Source organism: Vanellus vanellus (genome assembly GCF_965231255.1).
Source record: "Vanellus vanellus genome assembly, chromosome: 2".
NCBI lineage: Eukaryota > Metazoa > Chordata > Aves > Charadriiformes > Charadriidae > Vanellus > Vanellus vanellus.
In genome coordinates, this window is record NC_138906.1 from 149,894,718 (window position 1) to 149,914,874 (window position 20,157).

The 20,157-nt window shown below is 38.0% G+C and overlaps 1 protein-coding gene across 2 annotated transcripts in view; it reads left to right on the plus strand.

The window, feature by feature from the left end:
* OXR1 (oxidation resistance 1) overlaps positions 1–20,157 on the plus strand; it is an 85,315-nt gene that overhangs the window by 43,072 nt on the left and 22,086 nt on the right. The window contains exons 8-9 of one of the 2 annotated variants that reach the window (XM_082499412.1): positions 3,110–3,278; positions 6,164–6,326. In XM_082499412.1, the coding sequence (XP_082355538.1) occupies positions 3,110–3,278; positions 6,164–6,326 (332 nt within the window). Of the gene's footprint in view, positions 1–3,109; positions 3,279–6,163; positions 6,327–19,775; positions 19,940–20,157 lie in introns of those variants that run through there. The other variant, XM_082499413.1, reaches the window with a different exon arrangement.

Sequence of the window (20,157 nt, forward strand, 5' to 3'; positions counted from 1 at the left end):
GGCCCTGGGATTACTAGTTGGAAGTTATCTTGTCTATTGAAGTTACTCAATTAATATTAAAAAAAAAAAAGTCATGTCTTTTTAAAGTAACTTAAAGATGTTTCTGTATGTATTTGATTTTGCTTTTGAAAAAATTCATAGGTTACTTTCTGGTGGCTTACCATCTTCCTAATGGAGATAAACTAGTTTTAATTGTGCAAGATTTTGGGGGCTAGAGAGAAAACATATCTATAGTGCCTGTCACAAGCTTATATGTGAAGTGCATTTGAAGGTCAAATTGTTTACATTAATAAATAAAAGTTGAGATTGTGCTGAATAGAGAGGTACACCATAGCAGGGTCACCCACAGTGGGTTGCACAGGACGGCGTCCAGGTGGGTTTTGAATACCTCCAGAGGAGATTCCACAGCCTCTCTGGGCAGCCTGTGCCAGTGCTCTGCCACCCTCAAAGTAAAGGATAAATTACAATTGAATTACAATTGCATATTATTTGTAATTCACTTGCATTAGATACTTAGTTTTGTTGTTTTTTTTAAAAGATTGTATCATGATTGTATCATGTGACGCTGCAGATTTTTCATGCAGGATGATCTGTACAGTGACAGTATATACATATATAATCAAAAAAGCATCTGCATACAGTCAGACAGAGGGGTGCTGGCTAGAAACCTTCTGCACATGGTGTTCCAGCCTCACTGAAAGTTGTAGTGATAAAATAGACAGAAAAATAATTAACCCCCCCCAAAAAAAAGGAAGCACAGGTTACTTTTTGGAGATTTATGCCAATGACTTTAGTCCAAGTTCAGTTGGAATTATTGTATGTTTCTTATTCTTGCATGTTGTATTAGCAGAATGCAAATAAAACAGTGAATTAGGAATTAATATTTCTCAATCTAAATAGATTTGGTGAAGCTTCTCCTGGCTCTATCTACAGGCAAGTTTAAGTAGAGCCAAGGTAAACGCATAGATCTATTGCTTAACTCTTGAAGGTCACCAAAGACTAAATATGACAGGTCTATTAGGTCATGAAAAAATTGAAACACTGCAAACACTGATAATCCTCTCTATCAGACTAAAACTCCAAAGTAGTCATACTATGAGCTTTGTATCATTAAAATGCCTAGATAGGTCTCTTTCTCCTGCATAGAGCAAGGACTTAGTTGAATTTTTTCTTTCTCCTGAGTCTTGAGCATCTAGGCTTTTGGGAGCCACCGTTTGTTGATCTTCACAGAGGTCAAATGTTTCTGAGTTTTGAATTGATGATCTGTTTGTTCAGAATGTTGAACAGATGATGCAATGCAAGTTGTTAGCTATGAGTAGTCTAAATAGCTAAAAAGGCCTCCATTGGATATTTTTTTTTTTTTAATTACACAGGACTCATGCTCTTCTATTTTTACAGACACTTATGTTAACCACTGGACTGAAATAGATGCTACGTGTAGTTGATACTTTGAGAAATTATACTGGTCTCTAGTTTTGTGTGTGTAAACAAGCTGAAATCTCATTAAAGATAACACATCTGTTTGCTGCTTAGTTAGCTGGATATTGGGCAAGATTGAAAGGGGAAAAAAGCATGACACACAACAGCAATTACTAAAATATTTTTTTCTGATGAATTCTGTATCAACTGTACAAAAATATATTGGAGAACGCACCAAAAAAAAGAGCATCTGAAATAGCCCTTTTAGCCCTGCCCCCAAATCTCAAATTGTTTGTTTTCATTCCTAGCTGGCTGGAACTAAATCCTACTTGTTTTACTTTTCTAAGGTATGATACGAATCCTACTTCTCTGAGTTCTATGTCAGAGAAGTGCTAAACTGCTGCAACTGAAGGACTAAAATCCCAAATATCAGATAATTTTAAGACTACTTCTCTAACACTGCCACAAAATTCATGTGCCAGTCCTATGAAACAGGTCTTTTTGTTTATTTTGGATTTGTTTTGGGTGGTTTTATCTGACAATTTACCTTTGAGCTTACAGATTTGGAAAATACTTCCAAATCATGCACATTATGACTGTTTACCATACTGTGTACTGCAGGTATAAATCTAACATTGTAACTGAAAATTAGGAGGCGGACACTTAAATATTTACTGAAAAAAGAATTCTTTTGTGGAACAATACTATTCTCAACTTTGTGGTGATAATCTGATAGAGAACACATACAGTAGAGATGTTTATAGATCCAGAAGTCGATGTTTTCTTAGTGTATCTGTAGTCTGCATAGACACTGAAGAAGAACTTCAGCTGTAAAGAAAAGTGTCCTAGAAAATAGGAACATACCTGTATGTACCCGTAACACCAGAGGTAGGCTAAATCTTTTGTTGTCATAGCTGATCATAAGAACTCTCAAACTTAAGTTTTCCTTCCTTGCTTTAATAAGATTCTTGTGGCTGGAGCTCTTGTTGTAGGATTTGGGCAATTAATCTAGCAAAGAAACAATTTTGAGAGGGCTTCTTCCTTTACTTTCTGCTGACTTGACAATCCAGACCTTGAGGGTAATCATATGAATTCTATTAGTTCAATTAAATATACTACTGGGGGAAAAATCCCATACCACAACATCCAGCGTACTTCATCCTGAAGTGGTGTTCATACCTTTGAAGTGTTTGATATAGCTAACAAATTAAAATTCATCTTAATCTTCTATTACTAGTGCCAGAACTCTTCTTTTTTTAATTTAGAAGTAACTAATGAACAGGTTTGCCATATGTGAATCAGGCCTAAATACTTATTTAACACTGTATTGTTTGTATGTGTATGGAATATCTTTTTAACAGTGGGAAGGACGTCTGATTCGGTATTGAGGGATGTGCATTGAGAATGCTTTCTGAAATGCTTTCAAGCATGGGTGAAACTGTCAAAATGTGAGCTTAGGTTGGAAGCTGAAATTAATGTTAGAATTATTCGAATGTGTTGTACTCTGAAGTTAATTCTGCTTATGCAATTTATGTAACAAAAAAAGGACAGGTAATTATTACTACCTATGTTACCTAATGTCCTATTACTTACGTATATATACGTCCTGTATACCTTTATTGCCGAATACAAAATTGACTAATAATTAAGTTAAGCTATTGTGGATAGCTTACTTTTTCTTTACTAATAGGTTCTTCTCTTACAAAAGAAAAAAGACGACATCGCTCTCACAAGTTTTTGCGCCTCAGGGTTGGAAAACCCATGAGAAAAACATTTGTTTCGCAAGCAAGTGCATCAATGCAACAGTATGCACAGAGGGATAAAAAACATGAGTACTGGTTTGCTGTTCCACAAGAAAGGTAAGAAGGAGGTAGACTCTAAAAAACAGCACTTTCCAATAGATCTTTCAGCTTTAATTTTTTTGTGCACCCTGCAAAATTTTTTAGTGACTGTGTCTGTAAAGCAACACAAAAAAGGGTCGACAGCTGAGGATATTGATAAATGGCGTGTACTTAATACTGAAATACTGAAGTTTTACTGATTTAGTTGGGTTACTTGCAGGTTCAGCCAATAGTTTCTTATGGTATTATTTAAGCTTGTGTTTGTAGTAAGTGAATAATGAAAGAAAGATTCAAGTAAGTGGTATCTAGTGAAGGAAGTGAGTTCTGCAACAGAGTTTTTATTGTCGTTATGGATGCTTTCCATTATTTGGAAACTTTCTAAAAATTCTCTCTACTTCTTAAAGCTCTGAGTTCAGAAGAGCTAGCTGGGGTTCTTTTGTCTTATCTTTGTATATGGAACATAAAATTTTTCTATGGAGCAACTTAATCATATCTACTGGAAAAATCTAAATTTGTTGCAATGATTCAAAGATGTGACATGCTCGCTCACTGGTAAAGTCTTGAATTCTTAAATGATCTCTACTGCTAGGAAACTCTGAGTTATGTTCAAGTTGAATGTGATTTTTGGGAGTTTTGGTATCCTTGTCAGAAGTGGGGGGGGTAAAAAGAAAGAAACAACAACAAAAAACTATCAGCTATCATCTTGTATAAATACCTACACACAATGATCACGTCACTTTTCCATCTTTTCTTTTGAGCTGAATGGCATAGAATGTCCAGTTGGGGCACTGCAGTTGAGGACAGATATGGATCAATTGGAGAGAGTCCAGAGGAAAACAGCAAGACTAATTAATGCCTAGAAAGTGTAACATTTAAAGAAAATTAGAAGTAAGTGGGTTCTTTAATCTAAAGGAGAAAAGGTTGATTACAAACATAAAATCATTCCATACTTAAAAGTTGGCTGCAATAAGAAAGGCAGTAGGGTTGTGTTTTTTTTCTCATGTCCACTGTGAATGGAGATGTGTAATGGACTGAAAATACATCAAAAATATTTGAGTTTTCCAACAGGGAGAATTGAGTCTATGCTAGCACATCACTAACCTGCTCTTAAACATCACCCCCGTGAGCCCTTAGTGGTGGAGATTATACAGTTTCTTGAGACAAATGTCTGTCACACTGATTCTGGTATAGCTAATCCTGTCTGGGGCAGGTGACCTCTTGTGGTTACATTCAACTCCAATGTTCTTGTTCTATTCATATCGTATTTCATTTGAAAACAGATAAATGTTTCACATATGGCAGTGATGTCTAGGTCAGCTGATTAAAATGTTTACTGTCTCTTTGGTTTATTTTCTAATGTAGCAGAGCAAGTACTTTTCCTCAACATAAAGCAAAATTTGTCACTAAGAAATAATTCTTAGTTTACAGTTTGTTTCTGATCTCCTTGGATATTACTTCACTTATGAAGGGTTTCTCTCTCTAACTGCATGGGGAATTAGTAATCTGTTCTTTATCCATGCAATGTTTGTCCTATGTTTCAAGTTCTACAAAGTTAAAATCAGGATTTTATTTTTTAAAAAAATTTCCTGCTTGTAAGACTTTTTAAAATTGATGCCTCGTTCATTACGTGAGGAGTCTGCAGCTTCTTGTTCTGACTTTGTCATAGAACTTATCTAACCTTATGCATCTGAAATGTTTTATTCTTTCTTACTGTCAGGGAAAGATTTGTCCTTTTTTTTTTTTTCTTTGTGGTTTTTTTTTTTTTTTTTTTCCTTTCATCAGTGTTGTCCAGGAACCTTAATTTTAAGAAGGGTAACTTTGAATAACAGACCCTGTTGAGAGACTATTATTACATACCTGTGTGCTGCATCCTATTAGACAGAGGCACGAAAAATTACAGCTGTAGTTTTGAGAGACTTTGCTGCTCTGTATCTCTTGCAGTTCTTCTAGTATTCAGTTTTGCAGGAATTTAAGGGGGCGGCAGGGCAGGAATCCAAATACTGTTCTTCATGATAATCCAGTATACACATTCACTGTAGCAAATATCTCTGAAGAGGCACATAAGGAATATTCACACTCTGGGTAACCAGAGCCATAAAGCTCTAGCTCAGAAGCTGTCTTTTCCATGATAAAGAGATACTGGTGGATTCATTGCATTTTTCCAAATGCTCCGTCTGTGCACCTACAGAAAATGCTCAGAGAGTATAGATTGACATCTATTAAGGCTGTAAATAACTTTCTTCTGGGAATTCGGGTGGGTTTTTTTTTTTTTTGTTCTTCCAAACTGGAGAACCATGCCATTTGTGGCAGATAACTTACAAGGAAGTAACTTTGAATCTTGGTACCTACTGCAGTATTTCAGTTAGAGTAGTCTGTAGTTTATGATCTAGCTATATATATATATGCACGCATTCAGCCCTACTTCCTCATATCTGTAGTAATTCTCTCAGTCTGTATAATTTTGGGAATGTTCAGCTCTTCTTCAGGGATGGGGAAAACAGGCATGCAGACACTCTTGAATTCCAATTTTGTTTATGTTTTTACGGAACTCTTTAAATAAAAAAATCTTAGTGTTTTATTTTGGGAGTTATTTCAATTGTAAACAGAGGTTTCCAACAGGATAGAAGTGGTTGAAGGACTGTACTCGTGTATGAAAACACCGCTAGTCAATTGCCAACTTGTTTCCTGTTTTTCCTGCAGTGTCAGCTTCATATACTTAAAAAGAAAAGAAAAAAATACAGACTAGTATTTGTTTTTTTCAATGTGTCTCTAATATCTATTAAAACATGAAATAGTAAGTATTTTCGTTTTAAGCTTAAATACTTCGCAATTATTAGACAGGACCTAAAAGATCATAAATTTACCTTATTTTTCTTTTCTGTATTGTTACTTGACTTCTCTAGGACAGATCACTTGTATGTCTTCTTTATCCAGTGGAGTCCAGAGATATATGCAGAAGAAAGTGGGGAATCTCTTCGGGAACCTGGATTTATAGTGGTAAAAAAGAAGGAAGAGCCTGAAACTAGTGAAGAATCTACTACTGAAGATGCTGCTAAAGAGTGGGAGGTAAGGAATAACAGTGTCAAAGATGTTTTTTGTGTTTTTTTTTTTTTTTAATACTTTCATAGGAATATAGTTATAATAGTGTTAAATACTTTTCAGTAAGAAAAACAAAGCAATGTGCTTTATTAGTCTGCTTACTATGATCATGACTGTTTAGTTTGTGCCATCCTAATGCTTTGCTCTAACATCAGTTCAGGACAACATTTCACAGCTACAAGTCATTTCTGTATGGAGCAAATTGTAACTTAAAACTCGGAGTTGAAAGGAATGCGAGAGCAGAAAAGAAGTTGCAACTTTAGTGAAGCAGACTTGTTTTCAGACAAGTAAACTGACAGTTTTCTGATATTTATTATTCCTCTATCTAGAATGTTGAATACTTATTGGTAGGTCTCAAAAGATGGATGAAGCAACAACAAAAAAGGCAAATTAATATATCAATGACATGTTTTTCCAATAATCCAGTAATTAACTTCTCAGTTATAACTTCTTCGTACATTAAGATGCTGTTGCATGGATTTTAGTAATATGCTGTAACTGGAACTATCTCTATTTTTTATTACAAAGACATTTCTTCCATGTGAATCTGTGTCCACTGTGTTTCTATGGACACATCTTTACATGTCTACATGGCTTTGCTTTGTAGTGTACATACAGTTAAAGCAATTGTAGTCTTGTGCGTTCGAGTGTCAGTCAAAAGTTTGATGATTCTTGTCGTATATATTGTAGAAGTATCCCATCAGCAGTGTTTAACTTGAGACTCAGGGACAGTAATTGCAATCTCTGACTGTAAGAATTATTTTTTTTAATTTTTTTTTCCTTCTTTTTCTTCCCCCTCCCCCTGCCCTGCCCCGCAACAGAGCATGTTGAAACTAAGGAAGTCTAAGCCTGTGTTGTATGTGGCATGTAAAAGAAATGTTAAAAATAGTCTAACTATGGGTAATAGTTTTCTTCTTAGCTCCAAAACTTAGAATCATAGTAGAACTCCGACTTCAAACTTCTCACTTACATAGCTGAAGTATTAGGCTGGGGTTACAAAACACTATGTGCAGCTCAGTGATTTTTGTGTTGAGCATTTTTGCTTTGAGACATTGAAATTAGTATCATAAAAGCATGTCTTTTGAATATTCACATTTTCAGCATATGTATTTCTCAAGTATTCTTACCAGCAATATATTTTTGGTGTTGACTATTGCTCAGAGCCTTTGTAAGTATTTGATATTTTTAAAAATTGGCCTTTTGGAACATGGGGACCAGTGGCCAAGTGATCAATATTATAGTTTTATGCACAGTATGTCTCTCTTCTAATGAGCTCTTCAGTAAATTTGCACCTTAATATAATTACAGAATAATTTCCACAGAAAATAGCACAATTTTTTCTTCAGGATTAAATGTTGTAACTTCTTGGGAGTTATTTCTAAAGATAGTAGAGGCAGTACTTCTCCTACATTATTAAAGCCTAAGTTATTTACTACAGGGTGAGGTCATGCCTTAAGCCTTTATTTAGGTCACCTCTGGAAATAATTGTAGAAGTCATATTTCCAAAGTATTGCTATTTCCATATGTGTTATGTGAAAATTATGTCAAGTTTGGTTCTTTTAAGGTTACCAAGTAATAATTTTCTGGATTTAGACGTTAGTGTGATTAGTGAGATGGAAAACTTTTTTTAAAAAAAAAGTTATGCAAGTGCAAGAAATATGCTAATGTGGTCTTCTGTGCATTTAAATTGAGTAATGTGATTTCTTATGACTGACTTCTAGCACAAATCTGAAAGCTGTTAAAAACTTAACTTTTTCATCAGAAATGTTTGACAGTACCAGATGGTTCAACCTGTCATTGCATACAATTGCATTTTAGTGGCTTTTAATATACGTGCCAGAAAATGTCAGTGCATACAGGGAGTTGTAGCTGCTGTTGTCATACCCATTATTCCCATTGAATTTCAGTCATTATTTTCAATCAATATACTTCCTTCCTTTAACCCAACGAGCTTTTTCTCTGTGAGCTCTGGACCCGGGTATAATCTAAGATAGCAAGTGAACAGTGTCATTGAAACCTTTTTGTGGGTATTGGGATGAAAAACAGGCTGCCTTCGTCAGAACAGTGATGGGACAACTTGGGGTGGAAAGGAAATGGAGAGCAAACTCTTGATGTCCAAATGCATCACAGTGTATTGTTGATCTACTGAAAGAGGAAGCTCATGGAGTAGTGTTCTTTACCAAAAAATGTTCCCTCTGCTATTGTACTATATCGTAAAACTGGAGAAAGAGGGAAGAGGATTAATGGGTAACCCAGGGTGTGGTGCTCTGAGGCACTTTTGCTTCTTTGATAGTTCTATGATCACATTCAGCTGCAGCTTTTTGTCAAGAGACTTCAAGGAAATACTGTGCTTTTTCTTTAGTGGAAAAGGAATTATGAGAAGAAAGAACAAGCAAAAGCAAAGATCAGTAACATATGAAAGAAGTAGTAGGGGTAGGTTTATAAGTTTATGAAATGGATCAGTTAATAGGACTTAACTCTTACTCTGAACTCACTCCACTTACCATCTGCTTATGCTTTCTTCTTCTACAGGGTAGTCTATTTCCTATCAGCCTTTTCCCTGAAGTAGTCCAGTAGATGTAACCTCATGTGATCTAGTGGCAAAGAGGTCAAATCTCCTGCTGTCATATTAAATGCTAGTTTGACCAAATGCTGCACTGTATGAAGTGTCCAAAAAAAGTAAAATTCAGAGAATCCTTTAACTGACTTTCTGTATTATATGCTACACACTTAATAGATAACTGACTTATCAGTAGGTTCATGGTTATTTCAAATAGCTATTGTTACCATATGTAAAGGTGACTAATTTGTAGTTAGTGCCAAATTCAGTTGCTTGGAGTTTAAAACAAGCTCTGTGTGGAGTACCTTGTAGCTCCAGTTGCTGATGATGTTCCTCAGTATCTGCCTTCCTGAGAGGCCTCTGCCTGTCCCATTGGCAAAGCTCTCTCTTGTTAGAGAGATAATTTTTCACTTAAGATCAGTCCATGGTAAAGACTTGTCTCTGGTGTCCACTAGGCATGAATAGGCAAGAATTTTATTTTATATATTACGTAAGAAAAGAAACCATGCTGCTTGTTTCTTGGCGGTGTTATCCCCATCCGTTTTCCTCAAATATCTCTTTTACCTTCTTGTACTTAAGTGAGTGGACATACACCAAGGAACAGGCTGTTCTGGGTTGTGTGAGGTTTTTTGTTTGGATAGGGTTTTTTATCATCTGCACTGAGACTTGGGGATATAAAGGTATTTTTATCACGGTATTCTCTTTTTATTTAGTTTGTATATGTTTAAGTGCTAATGGCTTTCTTTTTCTGTTAGCGCAAACACTTAATACTGTTTAGAAACCTATGTGTTGATAAACAAATGCCTTTTCCATAGCATGTCCTGTACTTGCATCTAAACATGGCAAGGTTTGACAGCAAGCTGACTGTTTCTGTTGTGCAGTGCCTCGGAAACAATTTCCATCCCTACTTTAAGGTCTAATTTTGTTTCCTTTTCAAGTTCAAGTTGTGTATATAATAATGTGTGTAGACATTAATGATGCAGCGTTAAGGTACTTGCTGTTAGATAGCTGCCGATGCATTAACGTAATTTTGATGCCAATTAGTACTACAGACTGAAAGCATTACGGAGTTGTCACCTGGTGCTAGTAAAGGCATGGTACCACAGTATTTGAAAGCAGGGTCCTCAAGCGCTGCTGACAGGATTGGTCTTATGCCTAAAGAAGTTTAAAATGAGTGAAAAGGAAAAACTGCTTGAATTCTCCTACAGTCTCTACACCCTGGTTGAGAAATGAGGTTTTAAGAAACACAACTATTCCCTATTTCTATAAAACAGCTGTGAATAGTTTCTTATGGCTGCATAAAAGATTGCTTTTCTAAAAGAAGTGTTGTTGACATTCCCTGTAAAGGATAAATGATATTGCATTGCATATACATTGAATATTAAAAAAAAAATAATTATGAACCATGCTTGGTCATAGATCAGCTTGAAGAAAGACTATAATAAGTGATGCCTGCTGTACATTATTTTCTATAACCTTTCTTGCAGACTCTAACTTTTTCAATTCAGGAAAAAAATCTGCACTCTTAAATAAAAAAAAAAAAGGGGGGGGCAGGGGAGTGATATCTGATTCATCAATTCCAGAAAATTCAGTTATCTGGTTATTCTACTACTGTTTTCCTAAAATGGATTGTAGAACCTTGTTTCTACTGCTGATGCTATATGAAGTGGCAAGTGGCATTCTGAAATTGACCATTGAAGGAAAAAGACATGGAAAACAAGTACTTGTGTAAAATGTCATTAACCATATCAGATGGTTAGGTAAATCAACTTTCCACTAAGCTTGTGTGCACATAAAGTATGCTGAGAAGCTCAAATACTTTTCTACAGAAGTTGGCATGCACATGTAAATGATCCATTAAAATCTTTAGAGAATCAGTTTATCATATCTGGGAAGTAAGAACAACTGAAACTAATTTCCAAGCAAGGTTTTTACTGTTTTAATAACTAGATACAAAGGAAATCACTGTGCTCTAACAATTTAGCGCAGGGAGGAGGGCATTAGAGGGGAAACAATGGAAATGACTACTTGCTTAAGAAACATTAGCGCATAAAGGAGAAATGACACAATTTGTGTTTTCCCATGTGAGTTTTATTGTAACATTTTTGCACCTTCTATTTGTATCTAACTAAAGGTCTAGTTGGTCTCTTGTGGGGGGAAGGGGGGATTATAGAGATCAGAATACCTTAATTTGCTTATTTAATGCTTCATCTGTTGGTCTGTGAAGCTAATTCTCAAAGTTCATGACATTCCAGGAACAATAGAAGGACTTGGTCTGCTGTATTCTTTAGTAAACTTCTCTGATAGGGAGCTGGAAAACTGGAGTGCACCATTATATTGGCTGTATGTGTAGAAATGCACTTTTTATTTCTTATGCAATAATGACTTACTGACATAGACTGCCGATGTGTCTTTAGATTCTAGATTTGAGTCTAGAACAATCAAAACAATATCTGTGTAAGGTACTACAGCTGTTAAGTGTCTTTATCATCATGCAGTATTGGAAATAGAGGATTTATGCTGATGGATCAGATCTGTGTTCATCAGGCAGAGTATTGATGCAAAAAACCCATATATATATAATTTCTGAGTATGGCCACAGCTAAATGTTTCAAAGGTGTTAAAGAAATTTTGTCTTGAGCACTTGTGAAAAAATAGGTTAAGGACATCAGTTCCTATTTAAACCTGAAATCTGTTAAGTAAACTGAAGAATGGTTCTGTACTAGAATAATTATTTGAAGTGTTGATTCTTCCTCCTCCCCCTGCCCCCCCTTGCCCCTGTCATTTGATCCTATTTATTCAGCATTGAGTCATACTGCAGGTCCACATAAATCTAAATACTAATCAAGATATTTGAAAACAGGAAATTTCTTGTCCTAGGACCTGCAAGCTGGTCTTAATGTAGTTGAAAGCTTGTCTGTTTTATTGTTTCCATTGTTTGGAAAATACAGAAAATAATTTTGATTTAAAGCTATCTAGATGTTAACTTCCAAAACAAAGCATGAGTTGATATTTGCAAATGATTTTTCCCAGATTCACTGGGTCATGTTCTGGACTTGCATTTCATAATCATTACCTTTGCTTTTGCATATTCAATTTCTGTAAAAAACGTAGATACAATACTTCTGGAAAGCAGTACTCTGAATTTCAGTTGGAACTTTAGACATGGTTTAAAAATGTTTACTAGATCAAGCCATTACTTGCAAATTAAGTTCTGCCCTCCTGATACAGTATTTGAGTTAGACATTCAACAGTTCAGTATTAACTGTAACTTCTGGAGTGTCTCAATTCTCTTCCTGTGTATTTGTAGAAACATGAAGGTCACAAACAGTGGTTGTGTGTCCTGGTGAGATAACACTTGAAGGTTTTTCAGGATTGGAGTATTGGATGTAGGTGCTTAAGTTCTTTATTGGATCTGGACTGTAACCTACAACAGTTCTATATTAAAATGGGCGTTTCGATTTCAGAATGCACTGCTGTCTTAAGTTACTGTATTCTTAATTGTATTTTGTTTATCAATTTGCTTCCATTCTTTACCCTACACCTCAGTGCTTGGTTGCTAGTGAAACAGCTGCTTGTTGTGTCTTACATTTTAAAACGCGGTATGATCATAATGCTGTATGACAAAGCTGGATGATACTGGATCAGCAGAGAGAAGAGGAAGTCTGGAAGTCGTAGGCTTCTTGAATGAAACACTGCACACAGTGTATAAAGATGCGTCACATTAGCAGTCCTCAAAATATTTTTCCAAAACGTTTCTTAAAAGGTCGTCTCTTTATGGATAGTGTATCAGGTATACAAGCTAGATCTTTGTTTTGGTTTTACGTTGTGCGTTGCCTGTTAAGAACTTGGATCTGTCATTATGCATGTGTTGCTGTGCATTCAAATGTTAGCATGTTTAGTAGGCTTTGCTCTTGTACCAGAGGGTGGAAGTCTCTTCAACTTCAGCAGTTATGTGCAATTCTTAGAAATGCTTCTGTGAAGTTATGTTGTGTGACTGGAGAGAGAGACTCTGGTGCCCATTGACATTATGCAATGCCCTATGCAGAGACTGGTAATTTTCATTCTTGCTTTTGCAACTAAGTTAAGCAAATACTGTACGCTCTCAATTTCGTGCATGGGATATTTCTTACTTTGCTCTATTTTCTCTACTTAATCTATTTGGAATCTATTTATAACTTGTAAGTGAGAATTCAGATGTTTTCATTACTTGGAGCCGTCCTGGAGTTGAAATCATGAATGTGGAATTGTGACTGATGGTTATTTCATGTATCTAATAGAGAGAACTGGGGCAGTCCCTCTGCTAAGAGTTGAAGCAGGAATCATTCAACTAAAAAAGCTGGTGCATTTGAGACTCTCAGAGTACCTTTGAAAATACTGAGGAAAACTTTTTGGATGGAAAAATACTGTTTGGTTGTGGTTGTGTGGGTTTTTTTGGTTGTTTTTTTTTCCCCTTCCCCTAGGCTGTTGAAAGGAAACAAAGGATGACTTCTCAAATGAGACTTCCTTTTTTTATGGAAACATTATCAGCCAACTAAGAAACTGTGCCAGTCGTGTTGTACTGGATACCACAGGAGGTGGCTTTTGTACTGTTCAGTGGGTTTCTTGTAGTGGTAAAGGGGGAAGGGATCAGACCTCAGTTAGCTGTAATCCCATGCTAGCTTCACCTGCAACAACTCTTACAAAGATCCAGTTGTTCTAGAAGACAAAGTAGTAGTTTTGCATCGGAGCCAGTACCAGTTGTTTGTTTGGTTTTGGTTTGTTTTTTTTTTTTTTTTTAATTTTTATTTTTAACTGCATTCTAACTTCATTACTCCTGAACTTGGCACTCTTTTCTTAGTCGTCTGAAAGGCTTTTTGTACCAAAGAGAACATGTCTGCTTCCTATTAAAGATAAACCAGACCTTAATCCAGCTGCCTCTTGTATGCCTTATGTCATCAAAATACAAAACTTCCTTTCTTTCACCTAGTGGATTCCTTCCAAAGATGACAATTTAGATGGCCTGAGCATCTCAATTAGGTGTCATCTTAATTTTGAAGTTCTTGGCAATTTATATCCTAAAACTATAATAAAAGGAGTAAACATACAGAATGTACATCTCTTACAGATCTGTAAAATGCTATTCTAAATTTAAAAATATTGTAAAACTGTAACAGAGTTTATAATTCTAGATTTGTTTTCTGTCATACTACACTAATGTGTATTGAAACTATGCTATTTTAAACACTACTTGAGGTAGTTTTCAGTTTTTTAGGCTCTTTGGTGGTGGGAGTTTTTATTATAATCTGTGAAACATACCTGTTAGATGTAATTAAATAGAAATCTCATCTCTTTAAAAATACATTTTAATGAGTAGATAGGCTACTGAATGTCATTGCTTATTGATCTGTTTGTTCCCAGGCAAACCAATACAACAGCATAAAAACAAGCTTTCTTCTTGTCAGTCACAAATGCAACTGACTTATGAATTGCACTGAGGTGCTCGAGTTATACAGTCTGGTTCCTGTGATTTATGTTTTTCTCAATTTTGAAAGCTGCTTTCTGAAACTACAGTATTAAATTCTGAGAATAATCTTATTTTATACATATGCCTCACATAATCTCCTCAGGAGATGCTTGGGGATGCTTATCTTCAGTGCACCACATTTGTGACTCTTCATCACAAAACCCAGTCACCTACATGGTCAATTCATGTGGAATAAACAGCAAGTTCTAAATAAACTGAGTAATTATGCTGCTCCCCCTGCCATCCCCCCCCACCCCCCCAGGGTCTCTCTGGGGTAACCTCCCTCCCTTAAGACGAAACGAGCAGGGGAAAGAATTACTTCTTACTTATGTAATATTGCTCAAAAAGCATGCATGTTAAATATAGGGGTTGTAGAATTCAACATCACAACTATTCTGTTTCTGTGGTGTCAGGACAATGTGTTAACTATGTGGAGAATAACAGAATAATGCTATCTAATCAAACGGCAAAGATGTTTTCACGCCCGGCATCCAGTCTTCCTGCTCAGGTTTAGAGAGAGTTACTGTCCTGTCTATAGGTTATGAGATCTTGTCAGCTGGTAACTTGAAATGTGGTATAGCAAAAGGTGTAATAATTGATAAGGTGATAATTGATTTAGAATGGAAATAAGCCATTTCATAAGCTTTACCTATATTTCTTGGTCTGCTACTTTATTCTTTAAGTCCATAGTCCAAGAGGACTATCAAGGTAAAACAAAGCTATGTAGGGGGAAAATGAGAAGGGCCAAAGCTCAATCAGAACTCAGCTTGGCCACTGCAGTTAAAGACAATAAGGTGAGATTCTTTGAGTATATCAATAGAAAAAGGAAGACTAGGGAAAATGTGGGCCCACTGGTAAATGAGACAGGTGCCCTAGTGGTGGAGGACGCAGAGAAGGCAGAGTTACTGAATGCCTTCTTTTCTTCGGTCTTCACTGCTAAAGCTGTCCCTCATGAATCCCACACTCTGAAGGCAAAGGGGAAGGTCTGGAGAGAGGAAGATTTTCGTTCAGTTGAGGAGGACCGTGTCAGAGACCACTTGGACAAGCTGGACATTCACAAGTCCATGGGCCCTGATGGCATGCACCCGCGAGTGCTGAGAGAGCTGGCGGATGTTATTGCTAGACCACTCTCCATCGTCTTTGAACGGTCATGGAGAACAGGAGAGGTGCCTGAGGACTGGAGGAAGGCTGACATCACTCCGATCTTCAAAAAAGGCAAGAAGGAGGACCCAGGGAACTACAGACCAGTTAGTCTCACCTCTGTCCCTGGGAGGGTAATGGAGCGACTCATTCTGGATGTCATCTCCAAACACGTTGAGGAACAGGAAGTTATTGGAAGTGGTCAACATGGATTTACCAAGGGTAAATCATGCTTGACCAATCTGATAGCTTTCTATGATGTTATAACTGGTTGGCTGGATGAGGGGAGAGTCGTGGATGTCATCTACCTTGACTTCAGCAAGGCTTTTGACACTGTCTCCCATGACATCCTCATTAGGAAGCTGAGGAAGTATGGGCTAGATGAGGTGACAGTGAGGTGGATTGAGAGTTGGCTGCGGGACAGAACTCAGAGGGTTGTGATCAGCGGCACAGAGTCTAGTTGGAGGCCTGTAACCAGTGGTGTCCCCCTGGGGGCAATACTTGGTCCAATTTTGTTCAATATATTCATTAATGACCTGGATGAGGGGACAGAGTGTATCCTCAGCAAGTTTGCTGATGATACCAAACTGGGTGGGGTGGCTGACACCCCAGAGGGCCGTGCTGCCATCCAGTGTGACCTGGACAGACTGGAGAGCTGGGCAGAGAAGAACCTAATGAGGTTCAACAAAACCAAGTGCAAGGTCCTGCACCTGGGGAGGAAGAATGCTAGGCACCAGTATAGGTTAGGGGCGGACCTGCTGGGAGGCAGTTCTGAGGAGAAGGATCTGGGGGTTGTGGTAGACAGTAAATTATCCATGGCCCAGCAATGTGCCCTTGTCGCCAAAAAGGCCAATGGAATCCTGGGCTGCATAGGGAAGAGTGTGGCCAGTAGGTCGAGGGAGGTCATTCTCCCCCTCTACTCTGCACTGGTGAGGCCACAACTGGAATACTGTGTCCAATTTTGGGCTCCCCAGTTCAAGAGGGACAGGGAACTGCTGGAGCGAGTCCAGTGAAGGGCAACTAAGATGATTAAGGGCTTGGAGCATCTGCCTTATGAGGAAAGGCTGAGAGAGCTGGGACTCTTTAGCCTGGAGAAGAGAAGGCTGAGGGGAGACCTTATTATGGCGTACAAGTATCTAAAGGGTGGCTTGAAGGAGGATGGAGCCAGGCTCTTTTCAATGGTTCCCAGTGACAGGACGAGGGGCAATGGGCACAAGTTAGAACACAGGAAGTTCCATTCAAATACATGGAAACAGTTCTTTACGGTTCAGGTGACAGAGCACTGGCACAGGCTGCCCAGGGAGGTTGTGGAGTCCCCTTCTCTGGAGATTTTCCAGACCCACCTGGATGCAGTCCTGAGTAATGTGCTCTAGGCAATCCTGCTTGAGCAGGGGAGTTGGACTAGATGATCTCTAGAGGTCCCTTCCAACTCTGATAATTCTGTGATTCTGTGATACTGTGATTTATTAGAAAAAACGACGTCATGAATAACAGTTGCTGAAAGGACTATGTGCGTCTGCCTTGAACATTGATTGTGTAGAGATATTTAGCTTGGCTACAAACTAACAATAACAAGACTATCATTCAGTGTAATTAGAAGCATGTTGTGTTGCTCTGTTGTCTAGGTAGCAAATAGGTGGATACTTTTAAGTGTTTGCTGCGGTTCTACACTTAGGTCAGGTCTGAGCCGGTACTCCTCTCTAGAGTCTTGTTAATTAAAAACTTTTATAGCAAGACATATATTACTGGTTCCGAGTAACAGGACGGGGGGTAATGGGCACAAGTTGTAACACAGGAAGTTCCGTTCAAATACACGGAAGAACTTCTTTATGGTTCAGGTGACAGAGCACTGGCACAGGCTGCCCAGGGAGGTTGTGGAGTCCCCTTCTCTGGAGATTTTCCAGACCCACCTGGATGCAGTCCTGAGTAATGTGCTCTGGGCAATCCTGCTTTGGCAGGGGAGTTGGGCTAGATGATCTCTAGACGTCCCTTCCAACTCTGAAAATTCCGTGATTCTGTGATTAATTAGCAGCAAGATATGAGGTTCTGATTCAAATTAACAGATCAGTAGTATAACCTACAAATGCACTGAAGAATAAAAGAACAGTTTAGTTTATTTATCTTTTATATGGGATGCTCCTGGGGTCAAGCTTCTTGTATGGGCTTCTTGCTCTGGCTAATAGAAATATATCTTCCACCAGTTTGGGGGGGGAACAAAACCAAACCAGACAGTTAAAGGGCTGGGGTGGAGGTGAGTCACAGGAGAAAGCTTTTGCTGCTTTTGGGAGGGACAGCAGTGTTTCATGATGGTGCTCAGTCTCTCCAGATCCACGTCCCACTGCCAGCACCACTCCCGACTGGGGCACCTGTGGCTGCTGGGGGCGAACAGCAGAACCGGCTGGCAGGAGGTCTCATGGTGCATTTATTCCTTTTAAACTTTGCAGCTGTAATTCAGTGAAAAAGTGAGTTGTCAGATCTAACAAAGAAGTTCATTGCTGTCTTTTCTTTTGAGCAAGTTTTTAAAATCTTTTGAGAAGCTCTGGGAGGAGCCAGTTTTATTTAGAGAGAAGCTAAAAGCTTCCAAGGACGTTGTTTGAATTGTTTAAGATTAAATGTTCCAGAATGAAAAATTGTGTGATGGCTCAGATTCTTTTCTTCCTCCCCCAGTTTGGAGAAACAGTGTGTAGTAGGTTAGTGTTAGGGAGGAGTTCATTTTATTTGGGGGGGGGGGGAATGGCAGCGGAGGGGGGTAGAGTGCTAATATAGGCTGTGGAGGGGTTAGTTGTGTGGCTAGCTTTTGCTTGTTGGCTTAGTAGTTGCTTGTCCAGAGATAATTTGAAATAGTTTTTCTGCATACACTCCATTGTTTTAAGATTTGCCAGACTTTTTGGGGGGGGGCTGTAATTTGTATTTTACATTTTTTTTGTATTGACTGTAATTGTCTCATTAAAACAGTTTTAAGGCAGTCCACTTTTTGTTCTTGTATTACCTCAGTATTAGCTCAGTTACTGTTTTTTAAAAAAAGCAAATAAATGGCCATACGGTGTAGTCTTTGAATCTTACACCATTGGATGGTGTATCTAGTGTATTATTGTATATTTGAGTTTCCTTAGTGTTCAGTGTCCCAGTGGTAAAAATGTTCTTACTCATCACCTCAATAATTCTTGTAAGTTGGAACAAATGGATTTTCAGAGTTACCACCTCCTGAGAGAGGTTTTAGTGCAAAGAAAAACATTTTATCCGTCCGCATTCTATCGAGTTAGGTACTAATGCAAGGTGAGGCGTTCCAGCGCACAGCCTGCAGTATAGTTAAGTACGAGTTCTGGTACTGACTCTCTGCTCGGGCACCTTGGCTTTTAGAGCACAGCGCAACAGCAGGAGTGAACAATGTTTTAATGTTGTTTTGATGCTGCCTGCCGCTGCCCTGGCCTATTTAATACTTTTACCCAGGGCTCTGAGCACTAGGTGTTTTTGGAGGAGGGAAGGGGCGGGGGGGAAGCCTCCAAGTGCTACTACAAGGAAATTCTCAAAGGGTTGCTGTGGTTGTTACCATTGCATATGCCTGTTTAAATAAACATCCTTCCTTAAGAAAAAAAAAAAAACAACTGGCACTAGCATTTAACCCATACAGCAAGTTTAGCTTATAGACAAAAGGATTAACTTTCTTCTTCTAGCTTACCAAACTGAAAATGCTGTGAGGCTGACAGTCCCTGAATGCTTTAAAACCTTTTTTTAAAACAAGTATTTTTAAAAAAACTTCACTGACCACTTTTTTAACTGGTTCTAGACTGAGAAATAACTGACAGGGTTTATGTACAGTTGTCAACATAAGTAAGACAAACTATTGTTTTAATGTTGAGTGCAAGTTTGTTACCATTAGAACTTGTTTATGAACAATTCTAGTGAAACAGGGCGATGCAAGCAGCTCTTGGGGATTTTTTCCACGTTTTTCAGTATTGTATAAGAAAAATTGTATTGTATAAGAAAAATTAAGTTGCTCTATATCTTTAAATATCTCAGCCGTTTTAACAAACTAGTGCTGTGCAACCACACTTGAATACAGGAAGCCTTTCTTCTTCTGTACCGTCATCATTTTGCGATACATCCCCCTGCTGCACACTCGGTTCATTTGTTCCCGGCGGTGTCAGTCAAATGTGTGCGTCTAGCAAACTATCCTGTCGCTGTCCTGGGGCTCTGCCCGCGCCTGGAACTGACAGCAGGTACAGAGAATGCTTTCAAACAGCCTTGAATGATTTTTATTTTTATTTATTTTATTTTTTTTAGTTTCGTTTTATTTTTAGAAGGGAAATGTCTCGTCTGTGGTATGGGAAGAAGGGAAGAAAGCACCAGCCAGTTAATCATAAATACGCTCTGGTAATTTTCAGTGTAGTATGTTCATTTCTGTTATTGCATTCTTGTAATGTTACGGTGCAGAGAGGGTTTCTGGAAACTTAAATTTTGAGTGTGTAAACAGGATGCTAAGTCACAGATTTCCATTACTTTTAGGTGCTCAACCTAATTGCTGGTATTCCATTGGCGTTAGATGAGAGAAACCACTTTGAGCGTTAAGGGGTTGATCAGTTTTAGGGTGG